Genomic DNA, 19,531 nt, shown 5'->3' on the forward strand with positions numbered 1-19,531 from the left:
CCTGGTATCCACGCCATCATGATTTACGATTTCGAAACTGGACGTGTATAAACTCCACCTGGCCTCATGGCAACTGAACCCTTCACTAGCTGTGCATGAGTAGAACTAGCTGTCTAGTTCTGGATTTTTCTCTGGTTGTATGGAGTAGCACAAGGGCACTGTTTGTTAAGGGCTGCATTATTCTCTGATGGGTCTATGTGTAGCTAGACGCCCCCGCCACCCTGAAAGCATTAGTAGAACTCATGTCCCAAATTTCAGACTCTCTCCAGTTCCTCTGTACTCCCCAAGGCAAATATGTACTTTTCACTATTTACAAATCAGTGTCGAAAAGCAAGACGGGCTCAAAATCAATTTGGAAAGAACCACATTTGAAGCCAACATGTAAGTCATGTAGTGTAACTCAGATCTCGTGCTTCTCCACATAACCCACGGGGTGGTTTTCTGGTTCGTGGCCTGTAAGCTGGATGTTGATGGTGATTATTTTCAGGTAACTCTGGCAGCCAACGGAAAGTCAGCCGACGGCGGTGTCGAGGAAGAACCTTGGAAGCGTGAAAAATAAGGATATGACTCTCAGCAAATTCTTGAATAAACTCCCCAGCTTATCTTATGGTAAAAGAGAGTTCAAAACAAGCTTTCTTTAAAAAGAAAAAAAGATGCATTTATTTCTGTGTTTACTTAATCCGTTAGCCGAGGCTTCGAGGATCTGTTGTGAGTCAGTGATAGGCACGGTGCTGTGTGTTTGCCAAGTCATGCTTCGTAACCGTCTCGTTTTCTCGCCCGTATTATTGTTTGGATGGATGCTGCTGGAGGAACCAGTTGGAACTGAACGCGCATTCTTGCCGGCTTCCCTTTTCTCTCTAAATGCAGAGCCGTGGGCGCTCTTTTCCCCGGGGGATACGACTAACGCAATGTGGTGCACTCCGGGGATTTGGGATGACGAGCAGACACTCAGCGTGTGATCCCGTCAAGTGTTTTTCATGCTTCCGCTTCATTACGCGCAAGAGATTCTGTTAGAAGCCTCTAGAAGTTAATTCTCTCGAAATGTCTTGTAGAGTTTGCCCATGTGTTGATTAAAAGCAAATACCTGCCTTAGGGAACTCTGATGATCTAGCTTCTATATATATATATATATATATATATATATATAGTCTTGAAATGAAGTATTTCAAAGAAAATTCTAGTGGGCACTGTGCTCCTCGCGACAATTGATCACGGAACCCGCTGAGTTTCTGCTCCACCCTTACCTAGTCTGTGGCAATAGTTATTGACATTTCAAAGTATGTTTCATAATTTGCTCCAAATTTGATAATGGATTAGCATGTAATTTGCACATAGCCGCTGTACATATTGACAAAAGTAAGAGAGCACAGCCAACGCAGACTTGAACCAGATTCAAACAATCCAATTTGTTTGGGTTTGGTTTGCATTCACCTGACATAGTGAAATCGAGTGAGATTATTTGATTTATGCTTTCCTTTCTTTGCTTCAGCCCTCAAATACTTGTTTGGGTTTCTAACCAAGAAAAAAAAAAGGCATTTTTAATCCCCAAATTATTTCAGTTATAGCCTCATTAACCTGGAAGACCTAATCATTTTACTCTCCTCACACATGGAGGACAGTTATGTTGGCTATGCCTCTTTTAACACCACCTCTTGATGAGAGCAAAACACTGTCATTGATCGAATGTGTAGAAAGCTTTTGGTACTATTCTCTCAAAGCACATAAAACCAGGTACAGGGCACAGTTGAAAGCAGGGTCCGTCTTCTTCCCTAGTCTTCTTTGTAGCAAGGAACAGAAAACAAGCATGGGCAAATCCCTATAAAGGTGACATTCCTGTGGCAAAGTCAAGGCAGCCTTGAGCCCTGAAATGGGAGCAAATGATGACTCCTTCCAGCTTCACAGACGGAATCTTTTCAAGGCTGTCACAGTTTGAGGGAGTCAGTAATACAAATGGATTAGCACAGTGCCTTGTATGCCACAGGCACCCAATGACTCCGGATGATAGATCGTGCAAGCTAAATCTGTTGATGTCGCTACTATCCTTTTCCCGTTGAATAACTCACAGTATTTTCCTAAGGTTGCTGGCTTTGGGAGTCTGCTGGGAACTTGAACGTGAATCACTGAGAAGTAAAGTACACTTGACTAACTCTGAAGAGTGTGTAGAAGCTGGGTCCACACGTAGGAATCGGGTGGTCATCAGAGGCCAGCAGATGGGTGCTGGGGTATACGTGAGTAGTCGTAGAGTTCAAATTCTTTGGGGAGAAGGGGTGATAGACATCCCATACGCTTTAGTACCTATTCCTGATGACTTTTCTTTTCCAAACCAGACACCTTTGGAACATACAAGAGACGTGAGCTTCCAATTGCTTTTGTCTCTGAAACCCTTGTTATTTTTGGATAAGGATCACTATTGAGCAGTATTAAGCAGCTTTTTGCCTTTAAAAAAAAATTGCCATTGGTTCTTCATTTTCATTAGATGGACAGTTGACTGGGTGGCCAAGGACGTGCTGAAATGTAGTAGTGGAAAATGCATCCTTTAGAGCAGATATTGTGGGTCAAGGGGACAGTTCCTGGATTTAGCTATGAAACTGTTATGGATTGTCTTTAAGTGGTGCTCCCGAGAGCTTTTTTATGGCGAAGAGAAGGATCTAGGCAAGGCAGCGAGGAGTTTGTGGGTTTTGCCGTTCAAGGCCAGGTTAGCACTCGTACACGCTGACATGTTTCCCGAAAGAGTGGTCTCAGGATTGTCTTCCCAAGACTCTGCCTAAATGTCTTCCTGCCTTGCTTTGTCGTCAGCATTTTCCTACTTATCCTATGAATACATAAGGGGACAATGATTCAGGAGAAACAAGGTGTATGCTTAGCAAAGCAGGTTTTTCTGGTTTTAGACTACATGTAACAAATTTCATGAGAATATGCTTAGGAAATCACATTCATCTGGAAATTCGACAAATCACATTAAAAATGAATAATCTGTCAAGTTCAGGACTAAGCTGAAAATCCAGGATGTATGTAGAGCTGACGTATGACTGTGTTCTCTATTTTTTTAGGTCTCATTCATTCTTCTTATGCCATGCCCATTTGGGCTTTCCTTGCCCATCATGTGTGCCATGAACAGAACAAACAGATCCATAGTATACCTCCAAGACACTTTTTCTAAATAAGATCTGTATAATCTGTCAGTTATATGCATAGATTTATATTAATAGGTTCAACACAGATATAAATGCTTATAACAGTCCATTAATATTTGATGATGCATAAAAGCTATATGCAGACACAGCAGGCCAGAACCACACGCTCATCCTATGAGGTCAGTAAGTCAGGGCTTCGGCAACGCCATTTTGTTACAGACCCATTCACTCTTCTTAGGAATCCGCGTCATTTTGAGAGCAAACCAACTAACCAGACTTTTATCTTCCCCTTTACGATTTTTGCCCGCTGGGAAACCCAAGTAGAATCATCATGTACTTACTAACTACAATGCAAAGAGCCAAATCCAGTCAGCAAGAAGAATGGCTTATCTCTCAAGGTGGGATCTTTGAGGATGTGCCTCCCATATAGAGTATCAAAGAACCAAGGCAATCGTGTAGATTATGTAGATCTTCAATATGGACTTCAAGTAATAAGATCTGAACCGAGTAGATGTCAGATTGAATTATTCACTTCCTGTTGTGTGTGGAAACACAGTCTAGGGTCTCATTGCCTGCAGAAGTTACCTTGTCCGTAAAAGACAAGTATGTGCTTCTCCCCTGCAACTGCTGGTCAGCTGATTTGCTTCTCCCCTGCAACTACTCGTCAGCAGAAAGAAAGGGTACCCCAATGCCTAGCTCCTGGATTTAGACTGGTGGAAACTGACAAAGGCTTCAGGGAAATTCAATTTGTGGGGAGATGTATTCCTGGTAGGAGATGTCAGGAATCCCAATGACTGGTTGATTAGAGGGCCTCGGGTTATTTGCAACCTTGCATGGGGAAGTGGGTCATTTGGCAGTGTGTCTCATCAAGAAACCCTTTTGGAGTTGGGTAACTCATCTGCCAGGTTTCTGAAAAGAAACCCAATCCTGCCATGTTTTTGCAACTGTCCCGCTTCCTTTAGTTTTTAGTACAATATTTTACTTTTGTCAGGATTACGGGTTCTGTCTGTGCTGTATTTCCCAGGAAATACAGCAGTAAGTCCAAACAGGTACGCACATGCTCAGAGAGAATTCTTTCATAGTTCAGACTCTTGAGGAGCAGGTCTTTGTAGCCCTTGCTTGGCTTTATGGCTAAAAGTGCTCAGCAGTTACACCCAGTGGAGGTGGCTCTTCTGTGCTGCTTTTTAATTCTTAGGGCCATATAGTTGGTTTTACTCTTCTTATTCTCCAAATAAACTCATTCCAAGCCAAGCAAATGGACCAATGATAGATTTTTTTCAGTTGTCGTAATACTTGCTCTTGGAATATTTGGGTCACAATAAGTATACTCTTAACCCCCATCACCTGTTTCACACACACCCCATCTCCCCTCTAGTGACCACAGGTCTGTTCTCTATATTCAAAATTCTGGTTTTTTTTTTTTTTTTTTTTTGTCTGTCTCTCTTTTCTTTCTTCATTTGTTTCTTAAATTTGACATATGAGTGAAATCCTATGGTATTTGTCTGTCTCTGACTTATTTCACTTAGCATTATACTCTCTCTGAGAACATAAAAAGATTAAGCAAAGAGCCTGAAGAAATTCTGAAGTGAGAGTTTTGTAAATCTAGTTGTCAGAGATCAATGGTCTCCGTATCTCCGGTGCCCTCTGGTTAAAACTTAGGATATGGGCCGTTGAGCGCCACCCCAGGCAGGTGCCCTATCGGCAGACTGTTCTCCTTAGGTGGAGCAAGTCCAAAGCTTCTCATGCAACAGTAGCTTATGGTTTTCCCAAAAGGAAAACCCAAGGCCCCACCCTTCCTCCTCCTTTCTTATTCCACCTGCCATCGTTGCTGCTTAAGAGACAATTGAGTAGAAGCCCACATGTGTCAGTGCAAGAGTTGGCTTTAGAAAAGATGGCAAGGAATCTTATTTGGACACTATCCCATTGCATAGCATAGCACAACAAATTCAGGTAATGACATAGGGATGATGAGAAATGACCCAATTGGGTACAGGAAACATTTGACTTGGATGGTGCCAGTTTGTAGCTGTATAACTTACACAAGTCACTTTATGCCCAAACCTCATTCCTTCCCATATGTAAAGTGAAGGGGTCGGCTTAAGTGATTAAAACCCTCTTCCAGTCCTGAGAATCCGTGATATTATGATCTCTGCTTTAATTTCTTATTTTATTAGAGGCTTACTATTATAAAATATGACTTACGTATCATTTAAGTCGGAGTGGCCCTCGCTGGTGAATAATCACTTTGGATCTTTTTTCATCCCCTTGGGGGGATATTAAACTCAAGCCTCTCTCTTCATTTGATGTTTTACAACAAGCTTGGAAGCTGGCCATATTAATCCACAGTTTGTGTTTTGGGATGCCAACAGACATCCTTTTACAAAACTGCCCTTTGCCTAACTCACTGTCTTCGTAGAAGTAGCGATTGAGCTCAGAGGAAACTGCTGCTTGGCCAAGGGGCAGGGTGCGTCCATAGCTTCACTCAAGGCCTTAGATCATTCCTGCTGTAGCAACAGAGCCCCTTCCAAACACCCCAAACACACGGTTTTCTCCAAACCGTCCTAATTGCCAACCCAGTATGGGAATTGGGGAGGCTTTGGCAAGTAAACTTGAACACTTTTATGAAATTTGGTGCAAGATTTACAGAATAACAGCAACCATCTGTCACTATCTTCCCTCTCTGCCTGTATGCAGTCACGCGCATCCAAGCACAGGCTGAGCCTGGGCCCAGTCCTTTCTCTGGAGAGATGAGCAGGGATATTTGAATTCACTCTCAAATTGTCCCCCTGGTTCGTTTTTATCATGGGCACCACGTAGAAGCTCTGTCTCACAAGAGTGGAGCTGGGCTGGTTACCATTGCCCTCGTCAATACCTCAGGAATTTCTAAGGTAGGTAAAATGCATGGTCTGTCTGCAAGGTGCGTGCCACCAGCCGTGGCCTTTCAACACCCTCTTGCACTTTCTGGTACTGCTTGCAATGGGCCGCTGCCTTCATCCTCGCTCTGTGTCCAGACTTCTGCTAAATATGGAATAGGTTTGGTATTGAATGTGCTGTGAGCACCTTTATTGCCAGAGAAGACTTCAGCTCTTTAGATTTGAGGAGCCATGATGTAAGACCGGGGCTGAAAGGACGGGGTTAAGTTTTCTGTGTTGGTTTGCTTTTTACGTGCAGAAGACCGGATTGCGAGAGCAGCCAGGAAAAGGCTATTTCTTAACTGACCCAAATAAGAACCTAGAAAAGTGAGAGAAGCCCTCACGTTCTTCTTTCATTCACTCAAATTATATCCTGAATAATTACCGATGAGGTTTTTTTTTTTTTTTTTTCCTGTGTCCAGCCTTGCTTCACCTTCCTACCTCCAAACCAAGTATCCATTTTTATAGTTTTATTCTTCTGATTGTTATACGGGGGCCCTTTTGTGCCGAGACTAAAGCTGATACCGAAACAGACCCCACTGCTTTGCAGAGTCGACACATGGCCTGGAGCATGGGTGATGACAGGTCCCCAGTTTCTCCAGAGACACCCCCAACCCCTGGGTGAGTGTTGGAGCGTACCAGCTGACTGTTACCCTTGTCATCGTTCCCCATGGAGACCGGGGATGACGAAGTCAGAGCCTTGCTCCTTCTGGGGCTCCGTTTCTCCCCATGGCAACCATTCAGCCTGCCTAGAAATGGCTGTTGCCTTTGGTAGGAGAGAAATGCACACACTAGCCAAGGAAGTTGGTCTAGCACAACTCAGGTTTCTCCTCCATGGAGCGAATCCTCTGAGATGTGTGACCAGAAAGCTGGCACTCTGGTTGCTTAATACTCCGGGAGAGCAATTTTCCTTACTAGGAACTCAACGTTGGGCATCCAGATCCTTCCACAAATCACCTTAACTTCCTCTCTTCTTCCTCCCCTTTGGGAAACCTCAGCATTGCATATTCCCATGTTGCACAACACAGATCAGATTATCTGGTCGCTATAGAGATTTGTATATAAAAGACTACTTTTGTGAGGATTTTTGTATATTGTTTTTCTATTTGTTTTCTACGGCTTAAGGAGAGAGCTGGCAAACTGTGAATCTAATTTGATCTTGCTGCCAGCAGATATATTTTGGCTTCCTGGTAAGAATCGATGTTACCAGGGACAATACACTGCCCCCTGATCAGTATTCCACCCCCCACCCCCGCCCACTCACAAATTCCTCCAGCCCGATCTCACATTCTTTTTTAAACAAATCCCTGGGCTTCTTTGTTATTATTTATAAAGAGCATGAGCAAATGTATTTATAGACCTGGATATTATATGTTTACTATTGATTTAGCCTTTCATAATGTTACAGGTTTGTATCTACTCTTCATAAAGCGTAAAGAACTCAGTGTAGACTGAATTAATCTATTTAGTATCTGTAATTTTGCAGACAGATATTTTCTTATGGTATTTTCTATATGACCACATATGTAGAATTATAACTAATTAGAGCGCAAGAAGTTTCTACAGCAATTTAGAGCTATCGCTTGTTTCCTGAGCATAGAGCCGCATTTGAAAAATTTAAGAATCCAATCCTTCGCGATGCGATGAGCAAAATGACCGTAAAGGACAGGGAATCACTTAAGTCTGTGAGCTGGTGAAGATATGCATTCACACAATTAGTCTTTTTAACTTGAGGAATGGTGCTAACTCATTTTTGACACCAGACCTCAGTTTTCCGGCTAAGCGTTCAAATTTTGCAACAGCAAGAAGATGAAAAACAAGGCGATAACAGTGGGACCATTTCTATATCAGAACCTCCCCTGCCTTCCCAATTATTCATGTGCATTGGCTTCGGAAACCCTCGAACAGCAGAGCTTGAGGGCAAGTGCTCGGAAGCAAATCGAGAGAGATGTGTTGCAGTTCCTTCTTGCCAAGCAAATCGGAAGTAAATGTCACATGGTTATGTGAATTGAGCACAACGTTTTCAGAAAAAAAGTTGTCAGTACCAACTACGAAGCAATAATAACTCTTACCGGTGGGGCTGGAGGTGGGGGCTTAGAGTCATACTGAAATTGTTGAGAAGCAGCCCAGGTAGATTCTGTCCTCAGGTGAATATGTAATTTCCCCAAAAGGCAAATCAGTAGCCACTGCAAAGACAAGGGGGTCTTCCTTCTGCCAAACACACCTTCTGATATGTTTGTAGGGCTAGTATTTTTGCCACGTTTAAAAAACAAAATAGTTACATAGAAAGTGTACTGGTATGTATTTAAAACGGTTCCTCATTAAGCAAACAGATTAGATATGCCCTCAACTGGCAACGATTGTACCTGTGATTTTCAAGTACGGATAGCCGTTCAAAGCATGAAGTTCTTGTGTGTATACAGTAACACTTGGTTCGCGCATGAAAATCAGTGCCTCTGCACTTTGTGTAGCTATAATGTAGGTCTCCATGTGTAATTTCAGTGAAATGGTGTATAGATGTATTTTAATTTAATGTAAATGTTATTTTTGGCTCTTCATCTGAATGCAGTAGACATGTGGACTGGTGTTTTGAAAACCCTTCTTTTCCTTCTTAGATGCCTAGTGAATCACTTCTCCTCTTTTTAAATGTGATTTAGGGATATGTATCAGTGAAGAGCTTAGCTGTGAATCTTTTGTACCAATGATTGTTTGAAAGTCTGGGGGTCCAGCATCTTTGTAAATACGCCATTCGGAGCAAGGGAGGGCTGGAGGTGTGCCATGATTCTTAGTGAAAGGTCATCTGACTTCTGTATAATGCATGGTGAATGCAGCTGTGGAACTTCGGATTATCTAGGCTTAGGTAGGTTTAGAAGGACACTTAGCTATAGCCCTCCTTTGCTTGGCGGATTGGGCTCAGAGAGACAAAAGGTTAGTCTGCGTATGTGCATGCTAACGTCATGTCCTTAGGTAAAGGTCTGCCTCCCTGGTTGCCAAATACTGATCATGATGCTCATGACTTAAAGGTTCTGGAGGGCCTTGTCCCCCTTGGTTTCTTGAGTCAGGGTTACGGAAAGGGCATTCACTGGCTAACTTCCATGCAGGTGAAACCCCACAAAAGCACAGTCCCGGTAGCAAACTGCACAGTTGTCCGTTGAAAGAGCGCCAGAGGCACAGAAGCGGTCAGGGCACAGCTTTGAGGTTGCAGACAGGCAACTGATGAAGCACAGATCCCACATATGTGACGGGAGTGTGACCTCTACCTAATAGGCTCTGTGTGCATGTTTTCAGTGATGGAGATTAACTAATACAAATATACACTTGCCTCCTAAAACACACATTCTGTCTAATTACCACCAAATGGAATGCTCTGGAGTCGATAGTTCCTATAACCCCTTTCTTCTCTGCAAGGACAGAGAAAAATGGCCATGTGCAGTTGGGGACACTGGGTGTCCCTCTCTTTTCACAAAAGGAGTGAAGCCTAAGCAATCCCAGGAGGGCACCAAGCACATGAATTTTCAGTGGCTTCTCCAATGATTGGAGGAAGGGGAGATATATATATATATATATATATATATATATATATACACGTATATATATATATATACGTATATATATATATACATATATATATATACGTGTATATATATATATATATATACACACACACATATGGTGGAACAGGCACGTTTTTCCTTGAACATGTGGCTTCTTCAACTCCTCGTCAGATTTAGGTTGGAAGCCTTGCTGAAGGAAAGCTGGCCTTTAGGCAGGATTTCCTCCGGAGATGCTTGTGTGTCCAGAATGAAAGATAATTGTTTCCCTCACATTCACAATCCCCATTGGTCTAAAGTCATGTAGCATAGAGCGTCAATAGCACGTAGAGTTTAAGGACTAATGAATGAAAAAAGATAAAAATGTCAACTAATTTTGGGGTTGTTTCTTAAATGTGGTACTAGGAGATGCCTTGTTGGCAAAGCACATTTTGGGTAGCTGAGATATTTTGTTTTCACCTCTAGCTCTCTAAGCTTTCTTACAACGTGGACTGATTACTGTAACATTTCATGTGTAAAATAACTGGATATTCTTTATATACTGGAAATGATCTGTGAATCCAATATTTCACTAAGTGTTTTAACTTTTGTGTATATATCTCTCATCAATAAATGTGGATTCCAATTTCTCTTGCTTGTTGCCTCTCCTTCACTTCCCATTTTAAACTCGTATTGGTTACATAGGAAGGGTTCCTTTTGGAGAAATTGTTCCAGTGTTCCTTTTGGAGAAGTTGTGGATTCAAAACTAAAGTGTCCAAATGAATACTTTCCAGGAAGCTGAGCTATACAGCGGAGTCACGTCTTACCTGAGGTAGTGAGTTGGACAGCAATGGTATATAATCCAAGTTTTCCCAATGAATTAGTCAATATGGGCTATTTCCCACGTCTCAGGGCTTAAAACAAGGTTTATTTCTTAGTCATGTAGAATGCCCATCACAAGTTGTCTAGAGGACTCTGCCGTGCACCATCTTCACTGAGGGAGTCTGAGAAAGACTTGATCTCCAGGCTTCTGCAGTTGCCAACGTAGGAGAAAGGGAACATGGCCGACGTTACACTGAGTCTTAAAGCTTCTTCCCAAATGTTATGTACCTCACTTCTGTTCATATTTCAAAGGCTCGAGCAAGTCATATGGCTCTGCCTAACTTCAAGGGGGCAGCGAAGTGCAGCCTTACCAGGCGCCCAGGAAGAAAACTGGAAATGCTTGGTGAATAGCCATAAAGAATCCTTACATCATGCAGAAAGGATAGTATACAAGCATACAGTCTTTCAATAAGTCAACACTGCAAGTTTTTCTCTAGCATTGGAAAAACCATTGCTATGGAGGTAAGTAGCAAGCTTTTGACAGTCAGACTGTAGAAATTAAATGTATGGTCTTCAAAAGTAGGATCACACTCAGCGTGATGAGATTCTCACCCAGGAAAAGGTATGTGTACAGGAATGGAGACCCACCAACAGAATGGCAGGTTCTCTTTTGACACCCCAGGGCACCCACATACTGAATAAAATGGCTTAGGTGAATTACCCTCTCTCATTCTTTTTGGGGATGAAAGGAAGCAAATATTTTATTTTGAATAAGTAAAATAGATATTGATACACCACAATTCTTTTTATGAATGTCAGCAGTTTGTTTAAACACCTGGTAAAAATGGACATTTCAACATACACTTTTCCTTCTTCCCTGGGAGTCAAGTATATATCACATCACATCCATATTCAAAATTGTATTAAAATCTTATTTCCAGAATGTATGCTGGTCAGTAAACTTCTGGGCTGCCATTTTGTTGTAAGATAGCAAACAGCCACAAAACACAGCTGAAGTACACGTAACACTTTAGTATGGATACAATTCGGTTGGTCCTTCAAAAAAAGGGCACAGCCAGAGAGAAACTTGACTTTGCTTATTCAGGTAGTATGATCCCCATGTTCTGATTTCTTACCCTTTCTTCTGGAGCAGAGGTGTTTAATCTACCCATTGACATTGTGAAAGCCAGTTGCTTTTACTTACCACGGCAAAAAAACCCAAAAACCAAAAAACAAAAAAACCCCATATATAATTATCATATATTATGTACAAATCACATATTATATGTAATTATAATTAATCATTATTATAATTACAATAATAATAGCTATTATTCTTTTAGGGGTAAGAATGAAAGGAGGAATTATGGACTGAGGGTTACAAGACATGATTCTGATCTCCATATAGTCACTAAAGTGTTGATTAGATGTGGCCAAGTCCCTTTGCAGTTTGGAAGTAATTTTGGCATATGTAAAATTAGGGCGTTGGATTAGGCAATTTCTAAACTTCTGAACTCTGAAATTTACCTATCATCCAGGTAAGTCATCATGTATGTAACTTATACTGGAGTTATAATGCCACCTGCATCGAAGCACACAAAGCCATTACCCCGTGCAAGAACATCACCAATAATTGCCCTTGGCCTTGGTGCTCCTTCTTACCCCAGTCATCCGCTTTGCTTCCCGGAGGAAATGCTCCTAGGAATTTTGTTTATCATTCCCCTGCTTTTAGAAAATGGTTTTATCTCACAGGTATGCGTGCCTAAGCAAGCTTTGCTTATTTTGAGCTTTATAAAAAGGACTACACGTAGGCTTTTTGAACATGTCTCTTTGTTACCTAATGTATTTCTAATGGTTCATTCATCGTCACTGCTGTAGAACAATACAGTATGTAAAATACGCCACATTTTGGTTTATTCACTTTCCTGCCAGTGGACATTTGCCTCATTTCCAGTTTTGTTTCTGTGTCAAACAGGGCTGCTATGAACATTCTTGTATATGTCTCCTGGGTGCATCACCTAGGAGGCTTTGACGTTTAAAAAAAATTTTTAACGTTTATTTATTTTTGAAAGAGAGAGGCAGAGTATGAGCAGGGGAGGAGCAGAGAGAGAGGGAGACACAGAATCTGAAGCAGGCTCCAGGCTCTGAGCTGCCAGCACAGAGCCCGATGCGGGGCTCGAACCCACACACTGTGAGATCACGACCTGAGCTGAAGTTGGCTGTTTAACCAACTGAGCCACCCAGGCACCCCTGACATTTTGACATATATGCTCCTAGATACAATAAAAAAAAAAAGTGTGTGTGTGTGTGTGTGTGTGTGTGCGTGTGATTGGAAAGTACCTATTCGTATCTTTGTCCATGGCTCCTTCAGTGGGCCCTCATGTGGACCACTACTGAAACCCCTGATAATCCGCACACCGCTGGCTGTTTAATGAAGCCCATCTCTCTAGCGGGAAGACTGAGGCAAATGAAACCGGAGCATTTTTCGGAAGGGAATTTCAATTGAAAGCTGAGGCGTTCTTTCCTCAGACTCACACCATACGGCCTCTGAACACGGCTCCGATGGCAGCCAGACAGGACCCACTGAGTCTTGTCTCTTCCTGATGCATAAGGCTCTAGGCCCCTCTCCCTCCACCCAGCAGGCCGTGTGCTGTGATGCGGACAGTTGTCTGACAAAAGACGTTCCAGGAAGTCACAAGAAAACTCTCCACCTACTCCCAGAACCACTAGCAGCCCCTTTAGCTACTAAAGGAGGATTACAGTATCGTAAAGGGCAGTGGCTCTGAAAAGGATGAGCTGTGTGGCCGTCACCTGAGGCACCGAACCCCCGGGGCACCTCTTCTTCCAGGCACAGAGACATAAACAGGAAGCCAGGACCCTGTGTTTCAAAGATTCACAGGTGACAGAGGGTTCAAGCACCTCCAGGGAAGCTTTCATGAGGACAGGAAGGCATGGGTGGAGATGCCCACACATATGACATGGGCTGTGCAAGAATAGAAGAATGTGGAGTCCCTGGAAAAAATGCAAATTTTGTAGCTTCATACTTTTCTTCCTGGTAGTTTTTAAAGTTCAGTTCATTCGCCCACCCACTGAGGCAGTGAGAGGCCATATTTAAGTCCCATGTCCTTGTAAGAAAGACTGAATCTGGGAGTCAGCCTTAAATTCAGGAGCATTGGTTGGGTCCACACCACTTGTCCAAAAACCGTATAAAGAGAGGAAAATCATCCAATGTGAATACTGTTCTTGCTCTCAAACATTGAAAAGCAACGACTTTAAATGCTTACGAATTCCAGAAATCAGACATATAAATCATTATTGTGACCTCCCCCCCCCCCCACTCCCTCTTTATCAGGTCAGAATGAATACACAAAACCCTGAAATCTATTTTTGTTGGTGACTTGGGGTAATCAGATGTTAGCCTTCCAAATATTGTCTGGAAAAATCTAGGGGCCTCCAGTTAAGGAAAAAAAGGGCAAATACAGAACTGCAGTCGTCTGTGGTAGACTCTTTTTGTTGCACGACCTGGTTCTCCCGGAATTCTCCAACGGCCTCTGTCACTTCTCAGACGTGTTCCAGGCCTGGGTAACATACTGCTCACAGAGGAAGGGGCCCCAGAATTTCCACACTGCCTTCATCTGAGTGAAAAGTTCGGCTGGAACACAGTGTCCCTTCTCCGGTTGCTCCTCTGCTCATCCCAAACCTTCCTCTCATCTTGGCAAAGAGGATAGAGATCGTGCCAGACTATAAGGCCAGAAAGGTCCTCGGAGGGGGACTATTGGAAGTATAGTCCTGCCTTTTTGCAGATGAGGGAAATGCCACCCTAACGGAAAATGAACTAGGGGTAACACAATGGCAAACCGAACTTAAACCCTGGTTCTATATCTCTTCTAGCTATGGACCAATGGATTGTAAGGGTTCAGTCAATGAAAGCTATCACTATCACTCACCATCATCATCATCATGAGGATGGCCACCCTTAACATTATCAATAACAACTTCCTAGTGACTAAGCTATTCAAAGTTCATGCTTCCTCTTTCCCACTCTGGCCTCTTTCCCAACCATATCATATGGACATAAGCGTATAACCCAGAACTCAGAGCTGGTCTTCCACAAATCTGAGCTTTTTTCATAGACCACGTCCTCTCTGACCCCAGCCGTTACTCCTTTCTTCAGCCTTTTCTGCCAGAGGGAAAGAGAGCTCTAGGGAGGTCCTCCACACCAGCAGTCCAATGTCACCTCAGCTTGCAACTCATTGATCCGAAGTAGCCACGTGGTCCCCCTGCGGCTTCAAGGGAGAACGAAATGCAATCCCACTTCCTTTCTCAGGATGGACGAGATCCAGAAGCATGTGTGCTAGTAAATTACCATAGTCCACGTCTCTGCTCATCCAATATTTGGTGCACCCTGTTTGACAAATGCAAGAGATTATTCTCTATTTACTCCTAGAGAAGCTTTGTGGACATCACGAGCCTGTCCTATCTTACATTCCAGATGGCCCTCTAATACTTTCTTCTATTACTTACCAAAGCTGTGATTCTTGGCCATGGGGAAACACACTAGATTTCTTCAGGGAAAGGAAGTGAGTCTCAGCCTGGCTAAAGTGGCCTCTCACCAGGATGGGAGGCCCAGTTGGCTCTTCCAAATGGGAAACAGGACATCCAGGAACAAATCATTTCTTTCTTCACTGGAGAAGCCCCTTGGGGAGTCCCTAGCTCACAGAATTGCATATACTAGTAGAGCTTAGTGTCATGAGAAAGGCCATTTCTGTGGAATGTGCCCAACCCTACAGAACTCCCTTGGCTGGTCTATTCTCAGCAGCTTTCCTTCCCATCATCCCTTTCTCCTTTGCCTTGTCTTCTTTCACAAATGACATTTGTTCTCTCCCTCAACAGTTTCAAGAATAGAACTTGGGAGAAACTTTTTGGAGCTTCATGGTTTCGGGAGCTCGAATCATCTCAAAATGGCGCCCTCCTACACTTTTCCTACACTTTTCAGCAACTTTGGGACATAGCCATAATCTTAGGAGCCTTCTATTTATGACTAATAGTAGCTACAGTCTTAGGTGGGATCCCTAGAAGCAGAACCTGAGACAGGATCCGAGTTCACATGATTTTTTTTTTGAGTGAAGTGCTTATTACAAAACCTTATAAAGAATTGAGGGAAAGAGGATAGGGAAGAGAAAGCTGAGCAAGAAGGTAGTCTCAGAGAAACTCTGACCGTGAGTTATCCTTGAAGAAAGGAAACCTGTCTTTGAGCACCCACACCTGTCAGTCTTTGGTTGTAGGCTACTGACGGGAGAGAGTTATAATCTCCAGGATAAGGCAGCTCCCATCTACCGAGAACGATTCTCTAGAGAAGGAGGGCAGCTGTGAGTTCTTAGTTGTCAAGAGCACAGTTAGGGGATAGATGTGCCAACCCAAGAAGGGGATCTAGGCAAAGAACCAACAGCAACAACTGAAGCTTTTGTTCCACACATGCCTACCATGTGGCAGGCTCTTATGTACATGAGGTCGTATTGTACTCACGAGAATTCTGTGAGGTAGGTATTATCACCACTACGCCCCCTTCCTTAATTTTGCAGATAATGCAATTCATATTCAGAAACACATACACCAAAGGAAAAGCTGGTCTGGAGGTCTTTGTAATATACTGGCTCTGTTTTCCCGAATAACCCAGCAGAATATATTGCTATGTTATCAATGTTTAACGGCATTTGAACCCCTATGCTTGGTATAATACTCCTTGATGTCTAATCCCGAAGCCTAATCATGCATGAGACTTCAGGGCATTCAATCAAAATTGGTCATGCTTGTCATCCCATATGGTCCTGTATCACCTACTTAGGTGCCCTTCGGAGTCATGAAAACCATGTTTGGTAAAGAGAAGATCTCCATGGATACCTGGAGCCCCCAAAATGCACCTATAATAGTTGGCCCAGCTCGTCAGAACAGATTATTCTCTCCCTTAAAATATTTGCTAAGTCAGCAGGACAATGGGTGTCATCTCGAGCGTCAAGGCTGATCAGTCAAGAGTGAGGCACTCTCAGTGGCTCATAGCATAGTCGGCTTATAGCATAGTTCTACCCCTGGTCTGCAGTGGTCATTCTGCTCATTGTACCTCCCCAGGAACCCGAGATGCTAAAGCAGCTACTACCTTAAACAGGTTGGTTGCCATGCCATAGGGAAAGAGAGCTCTAGGGAGGTCCTCCACACAAGCAGTCAAATGTCACCTCAGCTTACAACTCATTGATCGGACGTAGTCACGTGGTCCCCTGTGGCTTCAAGGGAGAACGAAATGGAATCCCACCTCCGTACTCAGGATGGACGAGATCCAGAAACACGTGTGCTAACAAACTGCTGTTTGACAAATGCAAAATGGACTCCGACCTCCTCCCCAAGGGGAACTCCACAAAGTCTCCTTCATTCACGGCATCAGACTCAAAGTCTCAGAGTACCACTCAGGATCTCAGAGTACCACGTGGGAGTTTCTATATATGGTTCAGACGTGGCTCCTGTTGGCCCAGAAAGTGGTGAAAACGAAATGCAATTCACTGCATCCCTTCCCCTTCCCCTCCCTCCTCACATACACATGCTCCAATGGCAGAATAAGGACCGATTCATCGCCATAATATCCGATCTGGAAAGGGGACAGATGGAAGGCTTCAGTCGTTGAGCCGTAGCATGTCAGAAATCCTGGTGGGCAGACATTAGAGGGCCCCCTACACTCTAAATAAGGAAAATTTCTTGATTATGTCCTAATCAGGCTCCCTGAAAGGGCTTCCCCAGTCCATTTTCCCCCCATGGTGTTTCATCCCACCTCCTAGGAAGCCCCTCCTTTTCCATTATGCTCTGTTGCTGCATGTGAAGAGAGCATATAGGAATAATCTCTCCTCTAGCAACATCATCTGCTTTTTGCTCATAGAAAGTTAGGCTTCAGGGCTCCTTCAAGTCTTCCTCAGTCACAGAGTTGTTCTAGTTGAGGTCTGTAGTGTCTTTGGCATCATGACTCTTAACATCTTCCCCGGCTTTCATAAGTTTGACTCTAATCAGCCTCTGATGCCAACAGCCACACCCTCAGCCCTTCTAGAAACACGTCCCTTTCTCATAATTGTGGGTACCTTGAGCCAATCAGGCTTGAGGCAGAGAGCCATAGCCTTAGATTTCTTTTTCTCTGAGTCACTTTCTTTCTTTTTTTTTTAATGAAAGAATATGCTGGATGCCACATTAGTTCCTGCAGAGGTTTTAGCAAGAGGTACGATGACCATATACTCAAATTGATTTTGCTTCTGAGACAGTTAGTGCACACAGTACATCTGTACTTTATCTTTCCCTGTTTGGGGTTGAGAAGTAGTTGCCTCTTCCAGCTCTACAAGTGTTCACATTTCTAGAATCTCTCTTTCCTTCTGGCAAGTAATGAAAATACCTGATATGGTGACCGCACCGTCAGTCGTGGTCTCTGAGTGGCTGTGATGACAGAGCCTGTTGGGACTCATGATGGGCATATAGCACGAGTAAGCAATAGACTTTGCCATTTGGGGCCATAGAGAATTTGCGGTTGTTTTTACTGCAAACAACCACCTGCTACATTAGGGAAATTTATCTCCTACTCTGGGGTCTCAGCTTAGATGTTTCCTCTTTGTCGTAACCTCATTTGGAAGCAAAATGAAACACATCTTACGAGCCAGTATCTATCCAATGATGCCTATGGGAACGATATATGTTTTACCTGTCCTGAAGAAAGGGGACTCAATCACCAGAGAGGCTTCTGAAGGCAGGGTGGAGGAAAAGACAGCATAGATCAAGGGAGTCTCAGCCGATACACTGTAAGAGTTGTTTTTCTAAGATTGACGCTGGACAGTTTAGAATGACAAAAAAAAAAAAATATTTTTTTCTGCACCAGTTTCAAATTAGAAGTGAGATTTTTTTTTTCCCTAAACAGTTGTGTCATTGAAAGCTAAAATGTTGAATTGATTGATTAAAAAAATAACCCCAAACTGATGTTCTAATTTTGTTTTTGCCCCCAAGGAATGGGACTCTAGTTGTCCTCTGAAGAGATGAGTCAGGTAATTGGACTTTCCTTTGTCCGGCCGGGGTCTTGCTGTGGGGAAATGCTTATGCAGCTTAGTGGGGGTGCAATAAGCCCATTTCACAGATGAGGAAACTGAGGCCCAAATATGTTAAGTAAGATGCCCACAGGCATAATGTCTACTCAGCTATTAAAAATCAGGGAGGAAAAGACATCCCTCCTGTATTTGTCTCTTGGGCATTTGGAGGCTGGGAGGCAGATTAATTTGGCAAGGACGCTGCCCCATAGCAGCTCTTCACCAGCTCTGTCCCCGGACATAGCTGCCACGTTCCCACCGCTGAGAATCTCTCTCCGCCTCTCACCCATCTGAGTGCCATTGTCTCAAGATTCAAAGTCCCGGGCAAGAGGGTCCTTTGGACCCAGCTTGTCTAGCTCCAGCTTCAGTCATGCGTTTTTGCTTCTTACCTCCCCTCTGTCCACTCGCTGACCCAGGACACAGGCATCTCCTACGGAAGATGGGTTCTGCAGGAACGCTTTGAGATCTCACTCTGCACGCACACTGGGTTATAGCTTTCCACACTGGCTAAACCAGGAATCCCTTTACCATTTATTTCTCTCTCTCTCTTTTTAAAGTCTATTTGTTTTGAGAGGGCGGGAGAGGGGCAGGGAGAGAGGAAAAGAATCCCAGGCAGGATCCGCACTGCCAGCTCAGAGCCCTAAGCGACGCTCAATCTCAGGAACCTTGAGATCGTGGCCTGAGCTGAGAGCCAGAGTCAGACATTTAACCGACAGAGTCACCCAGTCACCCCTCTATCGTTTACTTTCTGTCTTCCAGAACCTATTGAAATCTCTTTTTCTGCTCATGTGCCTTCTTCCTCCACTCTTTCTGTATTTACAGGTCTCTAGTCTTTTTTTTCATGTTTGTTTATTTTTGAGAGAGAGAGAATGCAGGCAGGGAAGGGGCAGAGAGCGAGGGGGAAAGAGGATCCGAAGCCGGCTCTGCACTGACAGCACAGAGCCTGAAGTGGGGCTCGAACTCAGGAACCGTGAGATTGTGACCAGAGCCGAAGTCGGACGCTCAGCCGACTGAGCCACCCGGGCGCCCCC

The 19,531-nt window shown here is 43.6% G+C and overlaps 1 protein-coding gene across 5 annotated transcripts in view; it reads left to right on the forward strand.

The window, feature by feature from the left end:
• Nucleotides 1-2,147, forward strand: part of SLC1A2 (solute carrier family 1 member 2) — a 141,292-nt gene extending 139,145 nt beyond the window's left edge. For all 5 annotated transcript variants that reach the window (XR_002086059.2, XM_019470113.2, XM_053899835.1 and 2 more), the window contains exon 11: nt 488-2,147. Coding sequence is in view for 4 of the 5 variants with exons in the window: in XM_019470113.2 (XP_019325658.1) it covers nt 488-559 (72 nt within the window). In the remaining variant the exon portion in view is untranslated. The remainder of the gene's footprint in view (nt 1-487) is intronic.
• Nucleotides 2,148-19,531: the final 17,384 nt, after the last annotated feature.

This window comes from Panthera pardus, unplaced genomic scaffold, assembly GCF_024362965.1.
Source record: "Panthera pardus isolate Hobbes unplaced genomic scaffold, ASM2436296v1 HiC_scaffold_12, whole genome shotgun sequence".
Classification (NCBI taxonomy): domain Eukaryota; kingdom Metazoa; phylum Chordata; class Mammalia; order Carnivora; family Felidae; genus Panthera; species Panthera pardus.